This window comes from Mastigoproctus giganteus, unplaced genomic scaffold (assembly GCF_048544385.1).
Source record: "Mastigoproctus giganteus isolate SK-2022 unplaced genomic scaffold, ASM4854438v1 scaffold_16, whole genome shotgun sequence".
Classification (NCBI taxonomy): domain Eukaryota; kingdom Metazoa; phylum Arthropoda; class Arachnida; order Uropygi; family Thelyphonidae; genus Mastigoproctus; species Mastigoproctus giganteus.
This window is the reverse complement of record NW_028328293.1, coordinates 84827-99514: the sequence shown is the minus strand read 5'-3', so window position 1 is coordinate 99514 and position 14688 is coordinate 84827. Positions and strand designations below refer to the sequence as shown.

The 14688-nt window shown below is 36.3% G+C and overlaps 1 protein-coding gene across 1 annotated transcript in view; it reads right to left on the bottom strand.

Moving 5' to 3' along the window:
- Nucleotides 1–14688, bottom strand: part of LOC150074884 (acyloxyacyl hydrolase-like) — a 154028-nt gene that overhangs the window by 75573 nt on the left and 63767 nt on the right. Inside the window, exon 6 of the mRNA XM_090389413.1 lies at nucleotides 878–914. Coding sequence (XP_090245539.1) covers nucleotides 878–914 — 37 coding nt within the window. The remainder of the gene's footprint in view (nucleotides 1–877; nucleotides 915–14688) is intronic.

Genomic DNA, 14688 nt, shown 5'->3' with positions numbered 1-14688 from the left:
CTTAGATAATTTCTGATAGCCATTGCTTTATAAAATTATGTATGAATATGATGAAATTATATTTACTTTTGTTTTGTAAATATTGACTGGGGTGAAATATTTATTTATAAAAACAAAGATTTTATATATTTGGAAAACTGGAATTTGGGATTCAGAGACCTGCAGGTGAAAGGAAAACCCAGTAACAGCTAGATTAGGGTGAAAATATCATTAAACAAATACCTTACTACCATTTTTGATTTAAGGTTCTTTGTAAAAATAAAAATGGAGGATCACAAAGCAAAAAATTAAATAAATACAACCACTTTTTAGTTAAAGCAACAGTAGTCTTTCACATCATAAGCTGTTTCAGAATAACGTCTGGTTTCAATACTTGTTTGTTGTTTGTTATTTGGTTTTTTAGGAGCATTAGCAACTAAGGCCATATTGCTCCGGGGCTATATAGTGGTCATTCCCTGACTTTTCCACTTGCCGCATTATAGCCTTAGATGCTAATGCGCCATAAAACTCTAAAACAAACAAACAAACAAACAAACAAACAAACCTTTCCACATCCTCCATATTTGGTGGTCATGGGTTCGAATCCTGGTCTAATCAAGAAGCATGTGCTAAGCATTGCTGCTCCTGACTATAGAGGCACCTTTCGATACTTAATTTTCATTCTGATATTAACATAAGATTCAGGTAGTCAAAGTGCACTAGCATTTTACTATCTTCCTCTGATTTTATCTGCCTGTGTTTTATATCTTTTCCAGTAATTAACATTTGTGATTCAGACTACAGTGTAAATATGCATTATTTATATTACATCAATAATTTTACATCATAACATTTGTTGAATACATTAAATATAAAAACTACAAAAAATTAAAATTACCTGGACAGATATTCATTCATGGAATGTGAATCTGCACCTAGAGATATAATAAGAGCAATGCATGCTATGACAATATTAAAACTGAAACAAAGAAAATAATTTAATTTCTTAAAAGTCATTATATATAATTGTAAAATTAAAAAAAAAAAAAAAAAAAAACACAAAAACACACCCCTGCTCTGAGTATTCCTGGAAAAAAAGCTAAATATTACTTAAATCCATGCCAGTCAATTTTCTGCCATAAGCATTATGTCAGAGATTGCTTTTCTGATATACAAAAATACACACTTTTATCATATAAAATGAATTTGAACAGAAAATTAACATTAACACTGAAATAGTATAATAAACCTATAACAGTATAAATTCAAGTGTAAGAATTAATATTGAAAAAAATTTTATGCAAAAGTTTTAACCTTACCTTAAAAGATGCTGCTGCTGCTGTAAAAAAATGATTTCACCATATCAAGAATACTGGGGAACAGCATTAGATGATTTTATTGTCCTTTTCAGTCTCTCAACTTGGAATGCTGGAGAGAACATAACAGCTAAGGATTTAATGGAATAAGTTCTAATGATACAGACAGCTAGAGAGGAATGTATAAGCACACTTTTGAATAGATATATTCTCATTTATAAAACTCACTATTATGGTTGAGTGAGGCTGGGTGCCCTTTTCTCAAATATTGGTCAGCAACAGGGGCGAGAAAATGGCTGCTCATGTGTCTGTCTTTTTTTTTGTATCACCTGTCAAATGTTTGGTAAGTTAAAATGCTTTCCATTGATGAATTTTGATAAAATGTAACTATCAAAATCATAACAGGTAATAAGAAAAAAGGTTAAAAGCTGTTGGCAAAGTAACTTTTAACCACACTGATGACTGATGGGAATGAAGAGAGAACCATTTGTTTATGCTGAGAGAGAGACAGATGAGTGAAGAGGAATTCACTGATTATTAGAAGGAGTAAACAAAGGGAGCATGGTTTAATCTTAGAAAAATCCAAGACTTAAGAAGTCAGTGAGCATAACTGTGTTCAAAAGCAGGTGTGTTTATATTTTCTTTGTTTGTGACTGATATAAGGCAGTTGTATTTTCTGAATTGTGGCGATCAAGGAAATGAAAAATTTTGGTGATGAAGCGGAGGTTTCAAAGAATATGTGACTAGTGAATACATTTTTATTGAATCAAATAAACCTGTTTGCCCTATCTACCAAAAAACGTGACTTATTGTCTGTTAAAAAAAAAAAAATGGTGAGACTAGTAGCAGAGAAAAAAAAATTATATCATAAGATGCAGATAAATTATGAGGGAATACAGAAACCTATAGTAGGTATAAATTAGTCTGAAATCAAGTCACAAAAGGGTTACCATCTTGTAATCTGTCCAAGCTTGCCTAAGGTAGATAACAAGAAGTCTCTGGCAAAGAAAAGTAGCAAAGGCTTTTTTTTTACTTATGTAAACATTAGAAGAAAAGGGATGAATCACATTGGTCCACTAGATGTGAATGGTATAACTTCTGATGACACTGCTTAGGTTGCTGACAAACTGAATAGATTTTTTGCACCTACATTCACACATGAGGAATAATATAGGGATGGTGGATGCCAGAAGTATATTAATTTTTCTTTTTCGGTCTCCTCAGGCTTGAGGACCTTATCCACAATTTTATGTCATTCTAATCTATCTTCAGTCCTTCTTGAGGCTTCTTCTAGGGTTGTATCAAATTCTGATAGGGGCGAAATGATTTTATGATGACTGAAAGGAAAGAAGAACATATGTTGCCGAGGCTAAATGTGAATAAGGTGGATGGGGCAAAGGATCTATCTAAATATATTAAGAGGCGCAGCAAAAAAGTAAGCAAACCTTCAGTCATAATTATGAGAGCAACTGTGGATTCAGGGGAGGTCCCAATGGATGGGAGATATATGGATGTATCCCCAATACACAAAGTGCAGGGAGGGGGGATAAAAGGGCGAAGTGAGTAATTATAGATCTGTAAGCTTGACTTCTTTTCCAGGAAAAATAATGAAGTCACCAGTTAAAGAAGTAAGGCAGGACTATCTAAACAGGAATGCAATCACAGCATTGATTTGTTAAGGGGTTGCTGCTGTTGTTGTTATTTTTGGTGCAAGGCCATATTGTACCTATCAATGATATAGAGGCTATACATAGCAATTGTTAGGAGAACATATACTTGTATTTATTTTATAAAGCAGAAAAACTCCAAAAGATTTGCATCGTTATCTGTGATATGTCATAGTGTCAAAGGTAGTGGAAGTAGAGGATGTGATGCAAGAAAGCAAGCATATTTTTTTAGCATCAGCCAAAAAAAAAAAAAAAATTCACACATCCATTCCCTCTAAAAGTTTGTCCAGTACCTCCTTGAATTTATTTAAGCTATCAACTTTTACGACAGATGGAAGTTTGTTCCAGAAATCAACTACCCGTTGGCTAAAGCAAATTTCTGCACATCTATTCTACAACTGTCTTTCCTCAATTTGGATTTAAGGTTCCTTAAAGAGAGACTTGTGAATCTAGGAGTATGGCCACCTGTCTCTCTTGATCAATATTTGTAAAGGGTCTGTATTGTTGAAAGGGAGTATAATTTTTTTATTGAGGAAGATATCTGAGGTGGTAAATATGTCTCTCATAAACAGATGCCAGCTGAATTATGATTAATTATCTCATGAATGTTATCAATATTGCTGCAAAAGCCCCTGTGATTCAGTTAGAGACTATGTTATTCAATATTGGATTTAACTGAAGAAGCTGTCTGCCTGCTTTTTGGAAGTTGGTTTGAGGTAGTCAATTTCTGTTTTATCTCTTTTTGTGTGGCTGCTCTGGGAAGCCACAGGGGCATGAGGGAACCATTGGTCAGGGTGTGGGTAGAAGAGGAAAAGGGGGCCTTATATTTCAATTTGGATTTAGTCAAGAGTGGAGATTTTCCCTTGTATGTTTGGAAAGTTCACCAGTACCCACCCATAAACACACAGGAAAGGAAAGCCATCTAGCATAATCATATATTAATATTGAATCAGAAGTGCTGCCTGGGTGGAGCAGAGGTGGGTGTAATGTGGATTTTAAATAGATGACCAAAAGCCCTCTTCTGGGTTTACGTGTATTCTGTAGCTCCTCACAAATATACTTAACCAGGGGCACCCCATCATGTAGCCATGAATTAACACAGACCCCAACAGAAGAGTGGAGGGTTGACAGTAATTTAGATAGCTCCTCCTTGGAGAGGAGGCAAGTTGGCCTCACACCAGGAATATACTACCAGTTCTCAAAAAATGCATGTTGAGAAAGAAGATGCTGATCCTTCCACCACTGGCAAAGTCAATGGGTGGAACTGGGAGATTTTTATGAACATTGCTTTCTCTCTCTCTCTCTCTCTCTTTCTCAGGTTGGCTGGCAAATGAGGACCAAGGAGCTTCCTCATCATCAGTCACCCCTACATAAAAACAATATTGATTGCTTTTAGGTGAAATATGCCTATTTTTCCCAGGGGAGAAATCCCCTCCCTAGTCAGTACCAGGCAGCAAGAATAATTCTTAGCTAGTATGAAACGCCTAATGGTTTTTATGATTAATTCCTTGAATGCTTCCCCTTTTAGAATTTGCTGATGGTAACACCATCAGCTGGTCCCACTGTATAGAATTAAAAATTGTCTGAGACTACTGTAGTCCCCTTTATGAAAGCAATGTTAATTATTTAAAATCAGATCCTTTGATATGATTTTAACTTCGCTGAATTACTGAGACACTATTGATACATTTGCTCAATTAAAAATCACAACGAATGTGTATTTAAAAATGTGAATTACATGCCTTAATCTTTTTATTTTTTATATATCTAACTTTTTTGTTTCTGTGAGTTTTTAGAACTAAATCACATCAGTGCAAATATGATATTTTTATATTATTGGTTCAGATAAATAGATGTGATTTATTAAAATATTATTGTATTTTTGGGGTTCATAGTCTAACGAAAGACCCTTATAATGTCACTCGGTTGCCCGTCCGTCCGTCTATCCATCCATCTGTCTGTCTGTCACAGCATTGTATCTCTGGAACCACTCAACCTATTCACTTGAAATTTTGCATGAGTTTGTGCATTGTGTGGGTCAACATAATGCCATATTAATCATTGTTGACAAAAATTTGGTCTGAAAGTGTGTGTGTGGGGGAAATGTCGACAACCTATAGCTTATTATACACTGTTGGAAAGAGCTCAATGAGTAGGTTTAAAATATCATTTTAAACCTACTTGTTGTTTTATAACTTCGATAGCACGCTTCTTTGTACTAAGTAATTAATATTTTTCCCTTCCAAACTCGAATGAGTTTGGAAAGGAAAAAGATAATAATAAAATAAATAAATAAATAAATTAATTAATTAAAAAAATAAATAAAAATAAGAATAAAATTTTAATTACTCTTAAAAATATTATGCCTTGTTGCATTGAGTCTTACTTAAACATTATCATGTACACCTTTTGGCATCTCTCATATTGTGGGATTATCTTCACAACTGGGTTGTCATGTTTGCAATACCAGAGTGCCTGTCCACCCTTGGATGAAAAGCCAACAAGCCTTGAAACAGGGCTATGTGGGTGGTGGTGCCCACTGAGAATAAGTAACAATAGTCTTCTCTATTAGTGAAGCGTTACTTATTCGAGGTATTAATTCATTTAAATTAATATATATATATACACATAAATCACATATTTATCTACCTATAACGAATATATTTTCAATATTAAATCAGTTTGCATTGTTAAAAACTACAGACTGAAGATTTCAGTACCTAAAAACATCCCTACCCATGGTAACTCATTGTGAACGATAAGCACAATATGAGATACAGTTGAAATTATGCCATTTACACTACTATTGTAGTTTTTTCCTTTAAGAGTTGTCTATGGTGTTTTTACACTTATATTATATAAAAATAAAATTAAAAAAAATAAATAAAGGAAAAAAAAACAACCTGCAAGAGTTAAGACCACATCAGTTTTCTTTCTGATGGCTGAACAAGCAATTGAAAAAAAAAAAAAAAAAAGCCTCAAGCAAAGTTGTGGAGGCAAAAAAAAAAAAAAAAAATAAAAGTGTACAGTTCTAATCTATATTAACCAGTACAGATAACGGTTTCCTTTTTTTAAATACATTTCTACAAAATTCCTGGAATACTGCAAAAATTCTCTGAACCTTGCCCCATTGAGCTTCAGCTCCTCGATTAAAATCTGGTATAACTGATCTTAAATTATGCCTAAATTCTTCATAAAGAGGACATAATAAAAAACATGCTCCCATGTTTCAAGTAATCTACATATACACAAAGGGTCCTCCTCCAATCCAAAGTCACATAATTTATATTTAAGCAAGCCATGCCTAGTGATTATATAAGAGGCTTTCATGCAGGGAAGAACCATTTATAGTGTTTATTTCCAATATTAAAACACATCAGGAATAAAAAGTCCAGTTACCGGTGCTGGGGGTTTCATGGACTGATGGCAGTCATCGTGAAACAGGGGGATATATGGGATATGGCAAGGTAACTGGAAATAGGAGTAGGTGCATGTATACCAATGTTAGAAGTATAGTAAATAAATTTGATGAATTTGAAGTGTTGGTCAAGACATCAAAGGCGGATACTGTTGAGATATCAGAGACGTGGTGTCACACTGATATTAGGAATGTAGAATTGGAATTTGGGGAATACAATGTGTACAGAAAGGATAGACAGGATAGGAAGGGAGGAGGTGTCATGCTGTTAATTAAGAAAAACAAAATCAAAAGAAGTGCATCCAGTTCATATAGATGAACAGTGCACTGTTGAGTCAGTTTAGTGTGACATAACCACAGCGAAAGCAAAAATAAGAGTAGGAGTGTGTTATAGGCCTAATGACTCGAATGAATACAATAAACAATTGTACAGAGAAATAGAGTGGGCTAGTAAATCAGAATGTCTTATAATGGGAGATTTTAACTTCCTAGATATTGACTGGAACTTGTGGTTGGTCATTCACACACTAGTAAGACTTTTGTGAATTTATTGGATGACTGTTTTCTGCAGCAGCATGTTTGGGAAGCAACCAGAGAGGGTAATACTCTTTATCTGGTTATCAGCAGTGATCATTCGTGTATTAAGAATTTGCAGATAAAGAAACCACTAGGTGGCAGTGATCACAGTGTACTGATGTGGGATTTACTTAGAGATATAATTACCATCAGGGGTAAAGGAAAGGAAAGGGTTTTTGCTTCTGTAAAGGTGAGTACAGTGGTCTCAGACAGTTTTTAAATTCTGTACAGTGGGATCAACTGATGATGTTACCAATGGTAAATTCTAAGTGGGAAGCATTCAAGGAATTAATCGTGGAAGCTACTAAAAGTTTCATACCTATTAAGAAATACTGTTCAAGGTTTAGGCCTAAATGGTTATCAAATTAACTAACGAGACTCGTGACAGAGAAGAAAAATGCATGGGATGGATATAAATTATCAAGCGACTCAGAAGCCTATTGCAGATATAAGCTAGTCTGTAATTAGGTCACAAAGAGGTTAGGCAGGCAAAAGTAGATTACAAGAAATCTTTGGCAAAGGATGCTAAGCAAGGATTTCTTTACTTATATAAACTCTAAAAGGAAGGGGATGAATCTGATTGGTCCACTTGATATCAATGGTTCTACTGTTGTTGATCCTGCTCAGATAGCAAACAAACTGAATGAGTATTTTGCATCTACAGTCACACATGAGAAGTTATTAAGGTTTGAAAATGGCAGAAGGTTATCAGATTGTAGCAGGGTGCTTAATGATTTTGTAATAGCTGAGAGCAAAGTTGAGGAGAAATTGTTGAAGTTAACCGTAAGAAAGGCACCTGGGGTGGATGGGATCTATCCAGTTATATTAAAGGAGGCAGCAAAGCAACTAAGCAAATCCTTAGCTATAATTATGAGCACATCCATGAACTCAGGGGAGGTCCCACGGACTGGAGTTGTACAAATGTATCCCCAATTCACAAAGGGGGGATCGAAGGGTGACATGCGTAATTACAGACCAGTTAGTTTAACTTCTGTTCCGGGTAAAATAATGGTTGATTGATTTTGATTTGATAGTTGTTGGCGCATCGGCTTCTGTGGCCATATTGCACCTCCCAAGGTTTTTGCAGTACTTTGATCCAAGCCCGAGGCGGGAATCGAACCCGCGACCTTTGGGTTGCCGGGCAGGTACTTTACCCACTCGGCTAGCCCGGTCGGCTGGTAAAATAATGGAGTCACTGGTTAAAGATTCATTGCAGGATCATCTAGACAAGACTGCAGCAATAATACAGACATAGCATGGGTTTGTTAAGGGAAAGTCTTGTCTGACAAATTTGATAGGATATTATGATGTGGTTACAAAGGAATTGGAATTCCTTTGTAACATAAATTTGAAATCATATATTTGGATTTCAGGAAAGCTTTTGACACTGTTGCACATGGAAGACTATTGTACAAATTGGAGCAGAATGGTATTAAGGGTAAGTTGCTACAATGGATAAAAGGATGGTTGAGTGGGAGAAAACAGAGGGTGGTAATCAATGGGTGCTGCTCTTCATGGACTAATGTTATTAGTGGAGTCCCACAGGGTTTAGTGTTGGATCCACTATTGTTTTGTATATTTATCAATGATATTGATGAAGGTATATATCAGGCTTAGTGTCGAAGTTTGCAGATGATACAAAGGTTGGCAGGGTTGTTAATGACAGTAATGGCAGTGTGCTACTGCAACAGGATCTAGAAAATTTGGGAAAATGGGCTAAGAAGTGGCAACTGAAGTTTAAATTTGACAAATGCAACATACTGCATATGGGTAGAAGTAACCCCAGAGAAACATATCAACTGTGTGGTACTACACTTAAGGTGGTAGAAAATGAAAAAGATCTAATTTAATTGTGCAGTCAGATATGAAGTTTTCTGAGCAATGCAGACAGGCGGCCAGGGCAGGTCATGAGGTTTTGTCAATGATATACAGGAATTTTGCTGGTAGGGAAAAGGAGGTGATTGTACCTCTGTATAAGGCAATGGTCAGGCCACACCTAGAGTACTGTATACAGGTCTGGAGGCCTCATTTCAAGAAGGATATAGGGATGCTGGAACGAGTACAGAGAAGGGCAACAAGATTGGTGAATGCAACAAAGGGGTGCTCTTATGAAGAAGGGCTTAAGTTTTCCAAAGAAGACTAGGGGACTGGAGACTAGGCACCAGCAAGGTGATCTGATTGAGGTGTATAAAGCCTTGAATGGTTTGAGCATGCTCAATGCTGATGGGATTCTTTCTCTTGCTCAGAAAAATCACCTGAGAGGGCATAAATTCAAATTGAGGAAAGACAGATGTGGGATAGACGTGAGGAAATTTGCCTTTATCCAGCGGGTGGTTGGTTGGTGGAACAGACTTCCATCCCTTGTCGTGGAAGTTGATAGACTAAATAAATTTAAGGCTCAGCTGGACAGGTATTTCGAATGAACAGAGGGGTGAAGTGGAAGTGGTTATTTTTTATTTATTTATTTTATTTTATTTTTTTATTTTATTTTATTTTTTATTTATTTTTTTATTATTTTTTTATTATTATTATTTTTTTTGGCTGATGCTGCATAAGCTTGCTTTCTTGCATCAAATGCCTCTAGTAATGCTAATGCTAATAAGGCAATGGTCAGGCCACGCCTTGAGTACTGTGTACAGGTCTGGAGGCCTCATTTTAGGAAGGTTGTAGATTTACTTGACCGTGTACAGAGAAGGGCAACAAGATTGGGGAATGAAGGGATCCTCTTACCAAGAGAGGCTTAAGTTGTGCAAATTGTAGTGGATGGAGACTAGGCACCTGCACGGTGATCTGACTGAGATTTATAAGGCTTTGAATGGGTTGAGCATGCTGAATTCTGATGGGATCCTTCCACTTGTTCAGGTTACAAATCTAAGGGGACATATGGAAGAATCAGCTAAATTCAAATTAAGAAAAGACAGATGAAGAACAGATGTGCAGAAATTTGCTTTTAGCCAGCGGGTGGTTAATTGCTAGAATAACTACTAGTACTATTCCTGTGAATTTCAATAAAATATATTTTTCCTCTCACTTCAGATCAATCAAAATATCATTAGTAATTCCCATGATTGTAACTTGTCTGCCCTTCCTTAGAAAGTAACTATAAGCTCTATATACAATATACAAATCCAAAGGGAGTGCCCAGCAAGCACTTGAAGGGCATTAGTCAATATTGTCTTACACACACTCAGAGTTGTTAATAACATAATACAGTCAGTCCTCGTATAGCACGATAGTTGTGTTCCTAGAAACCCTCGTGCAATGCAAAATCATGCAATATAAACAACAGGCCCTATGGGAAAAATAGGCTTAGGTGCCGACCACCCAAGATTGAACACACATTTGTACCAAAACATTACCAAACACAATAAATAGTTGTAATAAAATATTGCTAATGCTTTTACTTCTATTGTAAGCAAACTTGTTTTTTGCTTGATTTTCTATCCAAACAGATGACAGCCGTTCCATCTCTTCCAATTCTTTATGTCTTAATCTAATGAATTTTAATTACACTTTGAGTTGTTCCTGCTATGAAAGTTGTTTTTATTTTCTCTGCATTCTTTGTAATTCTCGGCGTTGCCTCATTTAGGTCTGTAGCACGTGCAATATCACATGGTCTTTCATTTCACTCAAAGCGTTTCACAATTTCATATTTTTTCTCTATCCGCAGAGGCGGACTGGCCATAAGCCTTACAGGGGAAACCCCAGTGGGCCAGAGGCCGGTGTGATTTTGGCCATAAACCACAGTATGAGGCCACTCTAAATTTTCCCGGGTAAGAATTTTTGATCCAGTCCGCCTCTGTTTATTGATATTGCTTTTCTTTTTCTCTCTGAATCTGCAGTGTCTTCACCAGGACGCTTCCTTTTCACACCTTTTAAATATTTTACTCATTTTTAAGGAATAAAGCACAATTATAAAACGAGGAGGCATGCCTGATACACATAAAGCTGTGCGCGTGTAGCAACTGAATAAACAACACCGTAAAGGCAAAGATACACTATTAACACCTCACATTTCTAGGGGGTTACTACCATAAAACAATAAAAATCCAGTTGCATTTCTGCTAGTGGAATCTATTATAAACTGGTCATAAACTCGATCTAATTGCATTTGCGATTATACCGATAGCTAGAATTGTGTTGGTTTTTACATTATTATGGTGAAATTTATGTTTTTTATATCAGTGAAGGGGAAAATAATTTCCCCTTCACTGATATAAAAAACATAAATACATTTTCAGAATCTTCTCTTCATTCCTATTGTGTTGCGTTCGTTGGGATGATTCTGAGTTTGACTGTCATTTCTTGTAAACACAAAGGCGAATCGTGCATAAGCGAATTCGGTTTGTGTTATATAAGATATCGTTCCCCTATTTATAAATCGTGTATGATCGAATTGGTGTAGTATAAACACGTGTTATACGAGGACTGACTGTATGCTGTAATGAATTCAGCTAATTTCTAAACTTGACATTACTTACATGCTTAAATCAGATAGAGGCAGCGTAAGCTACAATGGGATAAAAAATAGCCTTATAGTAAAGACTGAGGATCCTTTTACTGAGCCCCCAGTTTTTCCTGGTAATCCGGACTACAGAGGCTGTGTGTTTCTTTACTTTACCACTTAAGTATTCCAAGTGGGATGTAAAGAATAAATTATCATCCAACAAAATCCCTAAGTATTTGACCTGAGACACCAAAGGTGTATCAGGTCACTATTAATCTGTTTACTATTAATAATTAAATGGGATGGTCTCCTGTAGTCCAGTTTACCTTTCAATAACATCGTTACAGTCTTATTAGAAGAAATTCTGAGTTTATTATTTATAGTCCAATTCATCAGGCTACCAACTACCCCTTCGAGTTTATCTTCAATTGCTTGTCTGGATTTCCCTTGCACACACAGCACCGGTCATCTGCATATGCGACCTTGTGATAATCCACACAATCTTGTTCTAACCAAGTGTTACAGACCAGATTCCAAAACATCGGTCCCAACACCGAACCTTGTGGGCACCCTTGATTAATTTCTCTCTCAAATTTAAAATGTTGAGAACTAACTATAATTCTTCTATCTGTTAAGTAATTGCTAATTGTCCTAAACAACAAATCAGGGCAGTTCAAAGCTCTCAAAAGATTTCAAAACACTGGGGTACCAAACCGTAACAAAAGCCCCTTCAAAATCTATGAAGAGGGTTAGGATGTACAGGCAACCCCCGTATAACATGGTACTTCTACAACACAGTTTTGCTCTAACATAATTGATAAATTGTGGCAATCCTCGCACAACACAGTACTTATATAACACGGTTTTGCTCTAACATGATTAGAGAATTTCAGTAAACCTCGCATAGCACGGTATTTTTGATCTTTTGTATGGGGGAAGCCCTGCTACTATTTTGGATGTAATTTTTCAACGTTTTCACTATTTTTGAATCCCCGCTGTTGACTTGCTAGGCAAATAAAAATATTGAGAAATCCCTGTATTTTATTTTGTTGGGAAATCACCGTGTTATGTTCTGTGCCATAGAACTTGTGGAAAAATCTAGATTTCAAAGTTTTATTACTATTGGATAGCACACCAGGCCATCCAAAAGATTTAAGTCATCCAAATATTGAAGTTTTGTTTCTACCACTACAGTTGTACTAGTTTAATACAACTTCTTTCATTCAGCCAATTAGATCAAGGCATTATATCCACCTTTAAAACTTATTCCATCAGAAAATCGTTACAATGGATTTTAGAAAAAAATTGATTCCAAATCTATTGAAGTAATGGAGGCATGGAAACATTTCTCAATTGTGGACTGTATCGGAATCATAGCTTTATCGCTGAAAGAAGTAAAACTGTCAAGGGTAAATGTACGTGAAATAATGTATGGCCAGAATCAGTTCATTCAGAAAATACAGTCGAACTGGCAGAAAAGGGAATGATGTGATAGTAGCAGAGGTTGCTACATCGGTAGGAGGGGAAGGTTTTGATGATATGACTAATGAAGCCCTCGGTAGCATTGATAGAATCGCCCTCCTCCCAACACAGGGTGGAAAAGACCTGAGTTTGAATCCCGTCGATGACAGGAGGAATTTTTACGGGTATTTTTCACAACGTGGCTGAGTTAGGCAGCCTCAGGTGAGGGTAGTATGGTTTTTTTCTCCTGGAATCTCAGTTTTTCGTCCAGCAAAACAGAAAATCGACCTCAGGACACATGCAATTTATAGACAGTATACACAGAGTAACATGGCCTATCAGTTGGCTATGCACATAAAAAAAATTTAAAAAAAGATATGATTACTGCAGATGCTCAAGAATTACTGGTAGAAAAAGAAGCTGGGGAAGAAGATTTGGTGGAAATGGAATCAGAGGTAAAACCAAATCAATTCAGAGGATAATAGCACAGATGAAAATTCTAAATTTCATACTAAAAAGCATATGGGAGGGCATAAAGTTAGCCGAGTAGTCAGAATCTTATTTTTTGAATGCAGATTCTTCAATGAAAGGAGCCCAAAGTTCAAAAGGGAGCTTCAAAAATGCTTAGTTCCATACGATGAAATTCACAAAGATTTATCAAGCAAAAGCAAACAAACCCAAATTACTGATTTTTTAAAGAGAGCAGAAGATACACGAAATCTAGAATGGTGTATTTTTCTTAGCTTTTGAAAAGTAACCCCCTGTTTTTGTACTTTTTCTTAGTCTCGTATAACACGCTTTCACAAACACAACACAACATTTTATAGGAACCTAACTACCATGTTATATGAGGATTACCTGTATTTACAATTATAACAAGTAGCAAAATCAACAAGATCATGAATTGCTTCGTCTGTGGAACGTTTCTTTTTAAATCTGTATTGACAGGGAAAATCCAATTTCCTTGTACAAAATAAATTTTCAAGTCTTATAAGCAATAACTGTTCAAAAATCTTCCTGAGGTTTGCAAGCAACGATATAGGCCTATAACCTCTTGGATCAGTTAACGGTTCCCCTGGTTTATGAATCAGTTAACGGTTCCCCTGGTCTTCCAAGACCTTGGGAAACATTTATTAAACATAACATTAACATTATCTCAAGAAACAGCTCAACAAATTTAACAATACTATTACTTTCAATTTTATAAGGACCAGGTGTTTTAGCATTAGCATTAGCATATGATGCAAGAAAGCAAGCTTATTCAGCATCAGCCAAAAAAAAAAAAAAAAAAAAAACACAACCACTACTCCCATTTCACCCCTCCGTTCGTTCGAAATACCTGTCCAGCTGAGCCTTAAATTTGGTTAGGCTATCAACTTCAACAACAAGCGATGGGAGTCTATTCCACAAACCAACTGCCCGCTGGCTAAAGGCAAATTTCCGCACAACTATCTGACATCCGACCTTCCTCAATTTGAATTTATGCCCTCTCAGGTGATTATTCTGAGCAAGATGAAGAATCCCATCGGCATTGAGCATGCTCAAGCCATTCAAAGCCTTATACACCTCTATCAGATCACCTCGCCGATGCCTAGTCTCCAGGCTCTGTAATTTGCAAAACTTAAGCCTTTCTTCGTAAGAGGAACCCTTTGTTCCATTCACTAACCTTGTTGCCCTTCTCTGTACTCGTTCCAGCAGCTCTACATCCTTCTTGAAATGAGGCCTCCAGACCTGTATACAGTACTCAAGGTGTGGCCTGACCAATGCCTTATACAAGGGAATAATCACATCCCTGTTCCTGCTAGAAAAATTCCTGTATATCAT